Source organism: Littorina saxatilis, linkage group LG4 (genome assembly GCF_037325665.1).
Source record: "Littorina saxatilis isolate snail1 linkage group LG4, US_GU_Lsax_2.0, whole genome shotgun sequence".
Taxonomy (NCBI): Eukaryota; Metazoa; Mollusca; class Gastropoda; order Littorinimorpha; family Littorinidae; genus Littorina; species Littorina saxatilis.
The window spans coordinates 61,470,903-61,486,766 of NC_090248.1; the positions used below are offsets into that span (position 1 = coordinate 61,470,903).

Genomic DNA, 15,864 nt, shown 5'->3' on the forward strand with positions numbered 1-15,864 from the left:
AGGAATGTTATACACACAGTGACAGTGGAACCCTCCCTTTCAAGGCCCCCCAATTTACAAGTTCCCCCTTTTCAAGGCCCCCCACTTTACAACTTCCCCCTTCCAAGGCCCCCCAATTTACAAGTTCCCCCTTCCAAGGCCCCCCAATTTACAAGTTCCCCCTTTCAACTTCTTTAAGTCCTTGCTTTTTCAGTTTTTTTGTACATTTACGTCAGTTTAAGACTCTCTCCCTTTTAATTAAGACCTGATTTTCTCATGTTTTGGGCGGTCTTAAAAGGGGGTTCAACTGTCGACATTTTGCTGAAAGAGACTGGGAGGACACAGGACTTACATCTTCATCTCGGCCTCAATGGCTTGGATCCTCTTACGCAGGTTACTGCACTCCTCCTTCAGAGCCAGAAACTCTGCTGAACACATCAACGGACACCCATTAAGATACAATACAGAACAATAGTCCAATGAAAAGAGGAACGACGCAGACACACTTCATAGTAGCTGTAAACAGTGAGAGAAATATCAGAAATCTCCGTGAAACATATGAGGAACACAAACCCAAAATACCAGATGGAATTTGTCTCAGGCACAACTTGCACACTGTCACGCTTGCAAAATTCCATTTTGAAATGAAACAGCATTCAAGTATAGTGTTTAGACCAATCCCCCCCACCCTCAAACCTAAAAAGAAATCAGAATAGACTGAGACGTTTGAGTCATTCTACACACTACAAATACTGTATCTATATATATATGTGTGTGAAACTTGATAGCCTAAGAGCTCTGTTAGTATAACATCCATAAATAAGAAATAAATTCAGATAATCTACTGCAAAACAACCAACAAGCCAAAATAATTACACAGGAACAAAATCTTATAATCAAACAAAGTCACAAAGAAAATGGTGCAGTACATAAAATTAGAAATGCAAAATTACTGGTCAAAACAGAGCTGTTAACTTCTGACTTTAGCATATGTTGTCTTTTGTAAATCCGTGCATCACAAAGATTAGATGCCCTTTTTAGGTGATATTCACACTTTGTACAGGATACGGGATACAGCGTAGGATGATATACAGAGTCAATCAACTAATTATTCAGTCAATCCATTCATCAACCAAAGAAAAAAAAGGTGAAGGTAGTAGAAGATGAAAACAAGAGATACTTGTGGTTGTTAACAATACTATTTGCATCTGCGGGAAGAGCATCAAAATTCAGGGAACCATAACGTTTTTTAAAGGTATTCAAAAAAGAAACAAAGTTCCAAAACATTAAAAACGTGTAGATCTACAGGAAATGTAACCTATCTTGCTTGGGAAGGAAACTAATACAAATCTGCAAACTCAGCACTTAAAAGACCAGCATTACGTTTAGCAACCTATTTCAAACACACCAAACCACAGAAACAAAACAAAAATCAGAAAAAGACACAAACACAAAAGTAAAATCAGGTTGGCAGCACCAAAAACAACAAAACTCTTTAAACCAAAATGACTTCCAACAGAACATAGCAGGATGCACACCTTTCAAAACAAATGCTTAAGTTCAAGAGATCAACAATCATGAACAAACTCCACTTTAAGACAACAATCTATCAACAAAAAACCTGGGCAAAAAAGCTGAAATCCTTCCCCATGTTGCAACCTTCCTACAGAACACACACCAGACAGAACACACTGAAATCCTTCCCCATGTTGCAACCTTCCCACAGAACACACACCAGACAGAACACACTGACATCCTTCCCCATGTTGCAACCTTCCTACAGAACACACACCAGACAGAACACACTGACATCCTTCCCCATGTTGCAACCTTCCTACAGAACACACACCAGACAGAACACACTGAAATCCTTCCCCATGTTGCAACCTTCCCACAGAACACACACCAGACAGAACACACTGACATCCTTCCCCATGTTGCAACCTTCCTACAGAACACACACAAGACAGAACACACTGAAATCCTTCCCCATGTTGCAACCTTCCTACAGAACACACACCAGACAGAACACACTGAAATCCTTCCCCATGTTGCAACCTTCCTACAGAACACACACCAGACAGAACACACTGAAATCCTTCCCCATGTTGCAACCTTCCTACAGAACACACACCAGACAGAACACACTGACATCCTTCCCCATGTTGCAACCTTCCTACAGAACACACACAAGACAGAACGCACTGACATCCTTCCCCATGTTGCAACCTTCCTACAGAACACACACAAGACACAACACACTGAAATCGAAAATTTCAAAACTAAATTTTCATTTAATTAATATACTTACTCAACTCACATAAATGGCATTAACTTCAGTTCATTGCTAAGATATTGAAGTAGTACTCGACCCTGGTAAGGGGGGAAGTAACTCCCAAAGAAAACAAAGTCCGTAGTCAAGGACGGGAGTCACCTCCCCTACCGGTAACCCGCGCATGCGCGGTCCTACTACCGGCCGTCATTCCCCCACGGAAACACACACCTGTAACACATATAATGTTAGCGGGGATGGATGGGAGGGTACAGCAGTCCCTCTCATGAACGGACACCCTTGGGCCATAGCAAAACTGTAAGTACATTGCAGGTGTCCGGTCACGGGAGGGGTGACCACACCACCCCCTCCCCCATACACTCACACAGAGACACACAAACAACAGGATTGAGTCTATGCTAATCACTTCTTGTGGCTACTAAACAATAACAATAAACTCCTAATACTTCTTTAAACGTTCTGTAAAAAGGATTTGTATGAAAAGTGTTGAAAAGAAGAGATAAAATAAATCCTCAAGGCAGTGAACACACTCAGTACTCACCATGCACTGACATACGAAAGCAGCCACACAAACACAGCACAGAGGAGCGTGTGCAGATGCTTTGCAAGAATAAGCTTGAAAACCAGTTTGAATAAATAGCAGCAGATAGAGCTGCATGTCATAATCAAGTAATTTATTTGTTTCTTGTCTGGCTTTATTGACTGCATGCCGATCATGTGGCATGGCAGTGACTTTTCACTCTTCAGTCGGAAATACACTGTACATAACACAGCTCCCACTCTCCCTCACTAATGCCTACCCCAAGCCGTGACAACTGATGCTTGGAAATTGTGTGGAAGAGTACACCTCTCTATTTCTCTCCAATGCTCTTCCTGCTGACATGCGGTGACACCGGACACCCCACAGAGTTTAGCCAGCTAACCCTCCACCCCCCCCCCCTTCTCTCTCTCACTCCCTCCAGCCATGTACTGTTGGGGGCTGTGGCCAGAGAGGCCAGCTGCACTGTTCACTCAGAGCAAAACCAGTTGACTGTGTCGTAACTTTTGACAAAGCAAGACAACTGAAGGGTTCATAGATTAGGCAACCGACTCACTGGTCAAGGCTGAGGGGAAACAAGAGTATCTTGTCAATGAAAGAGGTTACACACAGACACACGATGGGTACACGTGCACGACTGTCATCACACCATTGCGGCTGTGATCTTTGTACCAAGAGCCGGACTGCTCTGTTATCGATTTTGTTGTGGTGAAAATTTGACGATGGTCTGTCCGTACATTGGAGGTATGACCTGCTGTTGGGACCGCAAATGAGTGTCCGCGTCCACGTTTTGCAGGTGTCCGTTTAAGGGGGGGCAAATATAGAAGGAAAACACTCCGTGCCGAGCAAATGTGTCCGTACATGTCAGGTGTCCGCTCACGCCGGGGGCCGTACATTGCAGGGACTGCTGTATAAACGATGTGAGTTGAGTAAGTATATTAATTAAATGAAAATTTAGTTTTGAAATTTTCGATTCAATCACATATTCTTACCTCAACTCACATAAATGGCAGATTGCACATAAAGGCGGTGGGATACTCACATTAAACTCTTGGAAGTATCTGGCCTGCGGCAACCATAGCTGGGAGGCAGTTGGTACCGTCCGGATGAGTGCTGGCAATGCCCCGGAGGTAGTAGCTGAGGAAGACATCATGAGTCGTCCAGTATGCAGCTTTGAGGACGTCTGACATCCTTCCAGACTTGAGGACAGCTAAGGAAGTTGTCCACGCTCAAGCCTCGTGCGTACGAGGTGATCGAGGAGGAAGGACTGACTGCCCCCCCCCCTTTTGTGTCTGCCACCACTGATAAGCATGCCTTATAAGTGTGGAAGACCATCTGGAAAGCGTGGTTTTTGCAAAGTCTTTATTTCGGGCTGAAATGATCGAAATAAACAACAACTTCGGAGCTGATGCTCGAAACGGAGCGGTGCGCGACAAGTAAGCCTTAAGCGCGCGTACCGGACAGTTAGAAAGATCCGGATCGCCGGGGGCTAAAAATATCCCGGAGAGGCCGAATGGAAATGATCGGTGAAAGTTGACCAGGTTTTTGATTCTTGGCGAGAAAATCGGGACGGACACGCAGTGAAACCGAGCCGTCGCTTTCGAAAGTGATATCCCGGTCTAGGCCTGAGAGGCCGTGGATCTCACTGCCCCTCCGCGCGGAAGCGAGCAGTATGAGCATGAGAGTTTTGCGCGTAAGGTCAGAGAGACTAGCGTCTTGTAAAGGTTCAAAAGCACTAGAACGGAGAAATTCGAGTACTAGAAGAACGTCCCAAGCCGGGACAGAAGTTCTCTCCGTTGCAGAACTGAGGGCCGCGCCCTTTAGCACACTCGCGATAACTCCCCTGAGGGAGATGGAGCGTCCAAGGAGCTTAAAAGTAACAGAGATGGCTGAGCGGCGAGCGCGCAAAGCGGACGCGGCGCGTCCCCGAGCGGAGAGCCATGCCAGATGGTTTGCGACCTGCATTGATCGCAGGGCGACCGGGACAACATTGTTAGCCGCAAACCATCGAGTCCAAGCCAGCCAGTGTGACTAGTAGACAGAGGAGGTGGCCTGTGAGCCTTCTGGCCTAAGTCCAAAAGCGAAAACGGAGGCGCCTGAGCACCCCAGTGATCTCCGAACCCTCTCCAGGCGTGAGGATCCAGGCCCTCGGGGCGATTGTGCAGAGTCCCCGTTCTGGGCTGGAAAAGCTCCCCTCGCCGGCGGCCGAGCGGGATTGGCGGGCCGCTGGCGAGCCGCATGGGGTCCGGGAACTAATGCTGACTGGGCCAGCGCGGTGCCACGAGAAGGAGATGAAGCCGCTCTAAGTCGGCTTTAGGCTGAACCCTTCCGATGAGTGGAGTGGGAGGGAAGGCGTAAGCCTCTAGCCCTGTCCAGCTGATCGTCATCGCGTCGATCTGCCAAGCTTCCGGGCCCGGAAACAGACACGATCGGGAGGCGACGTGAAAATCTCGTGGCGAAAAGGACGACCATCGGACGCTCTACCTTCGCCCAAAGAAGGAGGAGCGCCTGATGGGTGATGGTCCACTCCGTGTGGAGGATCTGGAAGGAACGGCTGATGACGTCGGCAAGGACGTTCAGGCAGCCGGGCAGATAGCGAGCCGAGATCAGGATCTAAGAAAGAGTCTCGCATGCTCGGCTGGACCACAGCCGAGATCGGAACCCGCCCTGTTTGTTGGAATAAGCAGAGACCGCCGTGTTGTCGTAAAGAAACAACACATGGGTGCCCTGGAAAGCGGAGAGAAAGTGATGAAAACCCAGAAAGACCGCCTCGAGCTCGAGGCGAATGTTGTGCCATAGACCGCTGCTCTTGTGACCACCGACCGGAAGTCGTGTGCGTGTCCAAGTGAGCCCCGCAGCCCTTCTGTGCTGCGCCCGCAAAGAGATGCGTGTAAGGAGGAGGAAGCGCTATGGGCACTCCCTGCAGAAGCCAAGGAGTGTTCATCCACTGAGGCGTGGTCTGCTGCAACCAGACCCCGAAACGGAACTGAGACGTCCCAGCCGTGTGACGTCGGATTCCAGACTGAACTGAGCGCCGCCTGAAAAGGGCGCGCCTGCAGTTTGTATAAACGACGTTGAGTGGGACGGACTGCCCACTCCCGTGAATCGAACACCATGCCTTGGTGCAACACCCCGGGGACGACCAAAATTCTGCCGTAAAGTCCCAAGAAGGGGTGGCCGAGAAACTCCTCTATAGCCTGCTTCCGCAGAAAGAGAAGGATTTCCGCCTGTAAAGTCTCCTGAGCGTCTGGGCTGACCGGAAACCGGACGTTGGCCGGCGCCCTGGACGAAGGGGCTTTGCCTTCCTGCCAAGGAAGGCGGAACCCCGATCGAATCACCCCCATGCTCCATAGGCTGCTTGTCCGAGACAGCCAAGCTGGAAGAACCCGGAAGAGGCCGCCTGCTACCAAAAGGGTAGAGGCTGGGGGGGGGGGGGGGTGACTGGATCGGGGGTGGCTCATTGGGGGTTGGGCTTGCGCCCAGACCCCCGCTTCCCGAAGGAAGGTTTACGCTGGTAAGGACGGGACCGTGACCCACCCCTACCTGCGCGAGACGACTGCTGCCCAGAAGAGCTGTCTGGCGCTGACGCAGAACTCCGTGGTTTGTTGCTGTGCTGCTTAAGAGCGAGTTCCGTCAGTTGCACCACATGTTGGTCACGAGTTTCCTCAGTTTGCTGCCGAAGGGCATCCAAAGAGCGTGACCCCAGCAACGCACCCTCTGAAAAGGGAGAGACTCTCAAAGAGTCTATGGTGGCCTTATCCGTCAGGCGAGAGCCGTTAAGAAAAGCCTCGCGCCTCCAGAACACCACCTGAGAGTAGAGCCGAGCAGCAAGCGTCATCTGACTGTCAGTGACCTTCGCAAGCGCCGCCAGGAGCATGGCAGCATCAGCCTCAATAGCATCGTCACGAAACCTAAAAGGCTCGATGGACGAAGCGATGGCTCTCGTGAGAGACCGGATGAGCGTTTCCGCTAAAGAGGTCAGTTCAAGGGAAGAACGCCCGCTTTCCTCCAGCCCGAGTAGACTCTGTTCCGTACAAACGGAAGTCCTATCTCGGCTATAACCATCCTGCCGCAAGCGAGCCAGTTCCGGAGTCACCGGAAGTGGAGCTGTGGGCAGCGAAAAAGAGGAGAGAAGAGAATGTGGCCTGCTAGGCAGCCGCGATCTTCTTGAGTTGGCTGGGAGGCCGCCGACTGCCTGAGCCGAGGTTAACCAAGGCTGGGCAGAAGGGGGGGCTTCCCCATGAGCAGCCAAAAGAGGGTAGGGTGTGTTAGCGTCCGCCAACACCTGAGCCATCACAAACGGGACGGAAGGAGATTCCATGAAACGGAACTTCGCCCTCGTGTCCCCCGCGCCCGCAAAGTCTGCTAAAGCAGAAGGAGGGGGTGCGACAACAGTAGAGTCGGCGGAGACACCCTCAGGGAAGTACCGTGAGGTTATCTCCGCAGCCAACTCCAGAGTAGGGCCCAGCTTATTGGGAATCCGTAAGGGGGTAACGGATTCGGAACGATCCTCATCCCCTTCCTGTTCCTCTGCAAAACCTTCCTGATCCCCATCGAAAGGAGGGTCCGGCAAACCGGAAACCCACCCATCCACGGAAGAGGAAGTGGCTAACGTCGGTTGAACAGTAGACGGAAGCGCCGCAAACTGTCCACCAACAGCACCGCCGACAACCGGAACCGCCGCGGCGGAACCGGAAGTCAGGGCCGGATGTCGATGCGTGACCAGGGACGGGATAGCAGGGACACTGCCACCGGAACCGCTAGCCCGCTGTCCTCCACCGGAAGTGCCTGCCACAGCACAACCGGAAGTCGAGGACGACAACCCGCGGGTAGGCCCGACCGGAAGCCCCGAGGGGAAACCAGAGGAGCCTACCCCCTGCGAGCTCGAAACAGGAACGGCGGCAGCCGAACCAAGAGCTACAGGACGATGACCGCCGACAGAATCTTGCAGGCCAGAGCTGGACAAGCAAGACGCTGCTGCCTGTCCCCCAGAGGCCGGGACAGCCGAAACTGATCCCAGGGGGGCAAGCTGGCGCGCTTCGCCGCTCCCTAGCGCACCCGCCACGTGATGGACGGTGTACTGCCGGGGAGGAGCCGTCTGTGAACCCGAAGGAGACGCAAGAGCGTAACCAGGGAACGCAGGCAAGTGTGAGCCCCCAAAAAGATGGGGACTCCCACAAACGCCGCCCAACGCCGAAGCGCTAGAACCGGGCGGCGCTATGGACGCGAACCCCCCTGAAAAGGCAGGGGGATCCGCTACCGAACCGGAAAAATCCGGTCCGAGATCAGCCGAAGTGATCGTCGCTGAAGGCCGCAGCCTAGAAAGTGAAGCCACCCCCCCCACGCCAGGCGGGAGGGGAGCGACAGGCCTTTCCGCAGAATGCAAGGCAACCAAATCATGCTTCAAAGTAGCAAACATTGCCAAGATTTCTTCCCGAGACACGGACTCGCTAGGCCGAGGCGCCTGCGAGCGCGAGAGAGGAGAAGTAGCGCGTTCCTGCGTAAGAAAAACCGGTGACGGTGACGTGGAGTCAATCGACACCCGTTCTGACTTCTTAGTCACCGGGTCAGTAACCAGAACTAAAGACGTAGCCTGTGACGAAGTTACAGAGGCACGCGTCTTTGATTTAGACTTAGACTTGTCCTTATCTTTCTCTTTCCCCGGTGAAGAGAGCAGAGAAACAAGATTGCCCTTGCTTTTAGAGCTTTTGTCCGCCATTTGTAATTTCGAACACGCGCACGTGGAGACGAATTACAACAGCGAAATACTCAAACAAACGCAACGCGCAGCGAAGAGAAGTGAAACGATCTTATCTAAAGATGCAACGCAAATACCAGGGTCAAATGGCCTTCCACAAAAGGCCAAGGCAAAAAAGATGCCGGAGTACCACAACACGTCTGTGCTCGAGTGTTGAAGTGGGTGGAATGACGGCCGGTAGTAGGACCGCGCATGCGCGGGTTACCGGTAGGGGAGGTGACTCCCGTCCTTGACTACGGACTTTGTTTTCTTTGGGAGTTACTTCCCCCCTTACCAGGGTCGAGTACTACTTCAATATCTTAGCAATGAACTGAAGTTAATGCCATTTATGTGAGTTGAGGTAAGAATATGTGATTGAATCCTTCCCCATGTGGCAACCGTTCTACAGAACACACACCAGACAGAACACACTGAAATTCTTCCCCATGTTGCAACCGTTCTACAGAACACACACTAGACAAAACACACTGACATCCTTCCCCATGTTGCAACCTTCCTATAGAACACACACCAGACAGAACACACTGAAATCCTTCCCCATGTTGCAACCGTTCTACAGAACACACACTAGACAAAACACACTGAAATCTTTCCCCATGTTGCAACCTTCCTACAGAACACACACCAGCCAGAACACACTGACATCCTTCCCCATGTTGCAACCTTCCCACAGAACACACACCAAACAGAACACACTGACATCCTTCCCCATGTTACAACCTTCCCACAGAACACACACCAGACAGAACACACTGAAATCATTCCCCATGTTGCAACCTTCCTACAGAACACACACCAGACAGAACACACTGACATCCTTCCCCATGTTGCAAGCTTCCCACAGAACACACACCAGACAGAACACACTGACATCCTTCCCCATGTTGCAAGCTTCCCACAGAACACACACCAGACAGAACACACTGACATCCTTCCCCATGTTGCAACCTTCCTACAGAACACACACAAGACACAACACACTGAAATCCTTCCCCATGTTGCAACCTTCCTACAGAACACACACAAGACAGAACACACTGAAATCCTTCCCCATGTTGCAACCGTTCTACAGAACACACACAAGACAGAACACACTGAAATCTTTCCCCATGTTGCAACCTTCCTACAGAACACACACAAGACACAACACACTGAAATCCTTCCCCATGTTGCAACCTTCCTACAGAACACACACAAGACAGAACACACTGAAATCCTTCCCCATGTTGCAACCTTCCTACAGAACACACTGAAATCATTCCCCATGTTGCAACCTTCCTACAGAACACACACCAGACAGAACACACTGAAATCCTTCCCCATGTTGCAACCTTCCCACAGAACACACACCAGACAGAACATACTGACATCCTTCCCCATGTTGCAACCTTCCTACAGAACACACACCAGACAGAACACACTGACATCCTTCCCCATGTTGCAACCTTCCTACAGAACACACACAAGACAGAACACACTGAAATGGAGGCAGAGTCTTCAGAAAAAAAGCCTAAGTAACTTAGTGGCTCTTCTCATACACAGCTATCAGTCAATGGCAATGTCATCATGACGAGAACAGTACATGTACAATATATGAATGACTGAATGTATCAACCAACACTGACGTTGGTGTGTCTCATACTCTAAGCATTGCAGTCACTCATTTGCCACTAAAAGCGTTGGGTCCTCACAATCACCAGGCCAATCAGATGAGAATTAAAGTTCCATAATGATAAACTTACCTTTCTTGTGTTTTTAACCTTCGCCGGCACTCGTGGGTCCGTGCGGACCCAGAAGGGTGTTTGATTGCAAATATCTCTTAAACGAGTTGGAATTTTTTAATGAGCTTTTAGAAATGCCTCAGACACCCAACAAGCTATCATCTCCTAAAAGCTCATTAAATTTCAGTGATAATTAATTAATTAATTAATGGTCAAATTTAGACTACACACGGAAGCATTCGTGGGGACGTGCGGACCCATACTTTTCAAAGAAGGAAAAGCGTGTATACCCTTCCGAGGCACTCGTGGGGCCGTGCAGACCCATACTTCTCAAAGAAGGAAAAGCGTGTATACCCTTCCGAGGCACTCGTGGGTCCGTGCGGACCCATACTTCTCAAAGAAGGAAAATTGTGCTAACCCTTCCGTGGCACTCGTGGGGCCATGCAGACCCATAATATTTTAATTGTTCCAAATACCGTGTATAATTAATTAATTATCACTGAAATTTAATGAGCTTTTAGGAGATGATAGCTTTTTAGGTGTCTGAGGCATTTCTAAAAGCTCATTAAAGAATTCCAACTCGTTTAGGAGATATTTGCAATCAAACACCCTTCTGGGTCCGCACTGACCCACGAGTGCGTCCGTGTGTAGTCGATAACGAGTGCCGGCGAAGGTTAAAAGCAACGATACCAAAAGCAAAAATGTGCGCTTAACCCATCTTAAAAGCATCTTTTGTGTCCACACTGCCATGGCAGATATAACCAAAAAGTAAGAGATGAAAGCCAAACAAACACAGACACCCTAATTCCTGCTACTACAGAATATGAGGAACGGCACTGCAGGATGGCAATAACAATATCATGTGTTGCTCACAGCGAAACAGAAGAAAATAGCCACTGGATAAAAATAGAGACAGCATCTCAACTGATCAAAAATCACTAGAGAAGGTAAAAATGTTGCAAAGAAGACAAGAGAACCACAACAGAAAGGACCCAATAGTACCAAAGGCGGAGAAGGTGGGGGGTGTGGGGGGTGTGTGGGGGAGAGAGGGGTTGGAACCATGGGAGGCAAGGGAGGAAGGGAGGCGACTGAGGGTTTACCTTTGCTGCGGTTGGATGAGCGTTGTGAGTAAGGGGAGTCTCCGTGCGTGTTGCGCGGGGAGGGGTGTCGCTCTTTGCGCTCGGAGTCCAGCTCTTCCTGCAGAACCTTGGCCTTGTCTGGACACACAGCGCCACCGTTACAACACTGACCGCTTGACACAATGACCGCAAGACCAGCACAATACCACAGGAGGAGGTACATAACCTCCCATGAAAGGACATTTTCTGGAATCCCTTTGTTTATTATCTCTACCAAAGTATACCTGTCATGACAGGCCACCTGCAATGTAGGGACACTTTTGTCTGGTCCCAAGGGTGTCCTTTCATCACAGGTTCCACTACTGTCATCACAACACAGCAGGGGGGACATACATGACAGCACAGAACAGGATATTCACTGCGACCATGTGGACCAAGGCTCAGGACCATGTGGACCAAGGCTCAGGACCATGTGGACCAAGGCTCAGGACCATGTGGACCAAGGCTCAGGACCATGTGGACCAAGGCTCAGGACCATGTGGACCAAGGCTCAGGAAAGCCTGATCTTATTCAAAGCAGGCCAGGTCTCCTGTACCAGATCTCTGTGTACCCTGCCATGCTTTGCTGTCTTGTGAGACGTTCCCCACTGCAGTACTGTACCAGATCTCTGTGTACCCTGCCATGCTTTGCTGTCTTGTGAGACGTTCCCCACTGCAGTACTGTACCAGATCTCTGTGTACCCTGCCATGCTTTGCTGTCTTGTGAGACGTTCCCCACTGCAGTACTGTACCAGATCTCTGTGTACCCTGCCATGCTTTGCTGTCTTGTGAGACGTTCCCCACTGCAGTACTGTACCAGATCTCTGTGTACCCTGCCATGCTTTGCTGTCTTGTGAGACGTTCCCCACTGCAGTACTGTACCAGATCTCTGTGTACCCTGCCATGCTTTGCTGTCTTGTGAGACGTTCCCCACTGCAGTACTGTACCAGATCTCTGTGTACCCTGCCATGCTTTGCTGTCTTGTGAGACGTTCCCCACTGCAGTACTGTACCAGATCTCTGTGTACCCTGCCATGCTTTGCTGTCTTGTGAGACGTTCCCCACTGCAGTACTGTACCAGATCTCTGTGTACCCTGCCATGCTTTGCTGTCTTGTGAGACGTTCCCCACTGCAGTACTGTACCAGATCTCTGTGTACCCTGCCATACTTTGCTGTCTTGTGAGACGTTCCCCACTGCAGTACTGTACCAGATCTCTGTGTACCCTGCCATACTTTGCTGTCTTGTGAGACGTTCCCCACTGCAGTACTGTACCAGATCTCTGTGTACCCTGCCATACTTTGCTGTCTTGTGAGACGTTCCCCACTGCAGTACTGTACCAGATCTCTGTGTACCCTGCCATACTTTGCTGTCTTGTGAGACGTTCCCCACTGCAGTACTGTACCAGATCTCTGTGTACCCTGCCATGCTTTGCTGTCTTGTGAGACGTTCCCCACTGCAGTACTGTACCAGATCTCTGTGTACCCTGCCATGCTTTGCTGTCTTGTCAGACGTTCCCCACTGCAGTACTGTACCAGATCTCTGTGTACCCTGCCATACTTTGCTGTCTTGTGAGACGTTCCCCACTGCAGTACTGTACCAGATCTCTGTGTACCCTGCCATGCTTTGCTGTCTTGTGAGACGTTCCCCACTGCAGTACTGTACCAGATCTCTGTGTACCCTGCCATGCTTTGCTGTCTTGTGAGACGTTCCCCACTGCAGTACTGTACCAGATCTCTGTGTACCCTGCCATGCTTTGCTGTCTTGTCAGACGTTCCCCACTGCAGTACTGTACCAGATCTCTGTGTACCCTGCCATGCTTTGCTGTCTTGTCAGACGTTCTCCACTGCAGTACTGGCCCCATCAGTGATAGCGTTACTCAACAATCAACAGAAAGCTTGACAACATCAAAAAGAGGGGTGGGGCGACTACAAAGACAAGCTCATGCAATTGAAGGGACAGAAGTCAGCATCAACTGAAAACACTTTGGGAAGAAAGTCAGAAAGAATATACCACCAACAAGTAAAAAGAGAATTATCGGAGTTAGCCTAACACAAGAAAGCGCCATGCAGAGAGTTGAAGGGAAAACTAGTCCACAACAAGTGGGGAAGAAAGATTGACGCTAGGTATGGCCATGCAGTGAGTGAGAGAGAAAACTAGACCACAACAAGTGGGGAACAAAGATTGACGCTAGGTATGGCCATGCAGTCAGTGAAAGCAGGATCTGCCTTGAAACAACATCCTCATTCCTCTTTTGCACTCTGTACTGAAGTAAGAGCCACATTCCATGAATATACACTGATCAGAGCAACTACTACATTCTGGTTAGGTACACGTCTAGACACGCAGCTAACAGTCTGTGCTAGTAAGATGATACCAGGGTGTCATGCAAAAGCCATACACAGCTAACAGTCTGTGCTAGTAAGATGATACCAGGGTGTCATGCAAAAGCCATACACAGCTAAATAGATGATGTTCGGAAATAACTAACGGTTTTCTGGGTTGTGGAAGAGTTGCTTTTCCTTGCTTTTTGTGTGGCAACACTGAGGTAAGCTACACATGCCACTGTAGACCAATCACTAGCAAGCTGAGTGTCTCTGCACGTGGTCGCCGATCTGTGACCGTGAAATCATGCGAACGAGTGACATCCCAGCGAGAATTAGCTCAGATCTGTGCTTTGTGCACTTTTTGCTCAATATAACGCTCTTTTCGTTTGAAAGTGATTGCATTCCACAATGTACAAATTGTCCGACCAGGTGTGAAGCTACACCACTCGCTAGTGATTGGCCTACAATATCACGTGTATCATATTGTGGCGGGAGAGCCATATTTGAAGAAAGTTTAATATTAAAGGTAGATATTGAAGGTTTAGAACAGTCATGGCATACAGAGTCAATCTGTCACGCTATCGCTATCTTCAGCTTTCCAAAGAAGAGCGAGAATAATTGGTTTCATAACCAAAAGTAGACGATGCAAGGGAGGTAATTCCCTTTTCAGTTCCGTGTTGGCGGCCATTTATGTGGCGCGGACACGATTTACCGGCATACAGGTCGATAAACATGGGTAAAACTTGACCAATGTCAAGTTGAACGACGAGAGATTGGATGAAAGTTGTTTAATGGATGTAATTTAGTGACCACAAGATGTTATTTTGGTTAATAACGTAACAGGAATATGATGATTGTTCGTAGGGTTGGAAACAACGATCGCCGGAAGAAATCATCGTTAGATCAGAAAGGATAGGAATTGTAAAAGAGAGGAGAGACAAGGTTTCTTTGATGAAGATAGTGTTGTAGGTTGCTTAAATATTACGAACAGTTATTAAAAGAGCGCTTGTTGTGATCAGCAAGTGTAAAGATAAAGGAAAAAGGACGGACTACATTGTCCGCGTAATGTTTTGAAAGTAGTGCGGTTAATGTTCTTTTTCGGTCAGCCAATCTGCCTCTGGTTCTGTGTGTTTGTTTACGTTGCCATGCAGATTGGTATAAAAGACAGTGTAAAATGAAGTTCCTACACGCATTAGGACAGGCTTTAGAACAGAATAGAATGGGTTAGAATAAGGATATAGACTGAGGGCGCTAGGTTAGGGATTAGAATAGGGAGAGAGTAAAGGCAAGGTAGACTAGATCGAGATTTAGAATAGGGACAAGAAAAAGAGACTCCGCATTCTGTCAAAGGGATAGCATAGGGAAAACGCAGAGTAACGATAAAAGAACTTAGAGATTCTTTCTACCTTTTCACCAAATCAGGACAGCTTAGGTATAGCCAGCTTAAAAGGACAACCGCGCATGTTACTGTCTTGTTTACTTTAAACAACAGTAAAGGTTCAAAAGATATGCAGGAGAGAATTCCGTAGATAGTCAGAAGTAAACAACCGGACTGTTAGAACGTCGGTGTGCGTTTGATTGAACGGTCCTAAATTAGCTAGCTAGGTGTGGTAGATTAAACATTAGGTGACCTGCGCAATTCTAGGTAAGCTCCTGTGTTTTTGGTGTCCCGCCTGTTTTGCGCATGGTACTTTGTAAAAGGGGAAACTGGAATTAGGTTAGGGACAAACAACTTTGGTGACGAATAGGGAGAGTCGTCAGTGACTCTGTCCCGTTCTCACTAAAGTCAAAATAGTAACTTCTGGAGTCTTAGACTAACCTTAAAACTTAGCCCAAAGAGGGAAGAACTGTTTCTCCCATTTAGAATTCCATTAAAGAACAGGTTTGAGAGAAATTCTTAGATAGTCAGTCAGAGAACAAAAGATCCTGTATGGGGTAAAAATGTAGCTAGCTCGATATGCGGAGTCTCGATTTAGGATAGGATTATTTGGGGAAGGGAGATTAGGCGGCTTCATTGTTTTCTATGATAATAATCTGCGCATTTTTGATGTTTGCCATGTAAAGGCGACCCGGGATTTTGTATCGATTTTGTATGTGAATTTATAATATTGCGTAATTTGCGCTTGTTGTATTG

At 48.9% G+C, this 15,864-nt stretch overlaps 1 protein-coding gene across 10 annotated transcripts in view; it reads right to left on the bottom strand.

The window, feature by feature from the left end:
- Positions 1-15,864, bottom strand: part of LOC138965280 (sarcolemmal membrane-associated protein-like) — a 71,064-nt gene that overhangs the window by 11,127 nt on the left and 44,073 nt on the right. For 7 of the 10 annotated variants that reach the window (XM_070337408.1, XM_070337403.1, XM_070337404.1 and 4 more), the window contains 2 exons: positions 11,390-11,506; positions 332-407 (listed from right to left, as the gene is read on the bottom strand). In XM_070337408.1, the coding sequence (XP_070193509.1) occupies positions 332-407; positions 11,390-11,506 (193 nt within the window). The remainder of the gene's footprint in view (positions 1-331; positions 408-11,389; positions 11,507-15,864) is intronic. The other 3 variants (XM_070337401.1, XM_070337407.1, XM_070337405.1) reach the window with 3 other exon arrangements.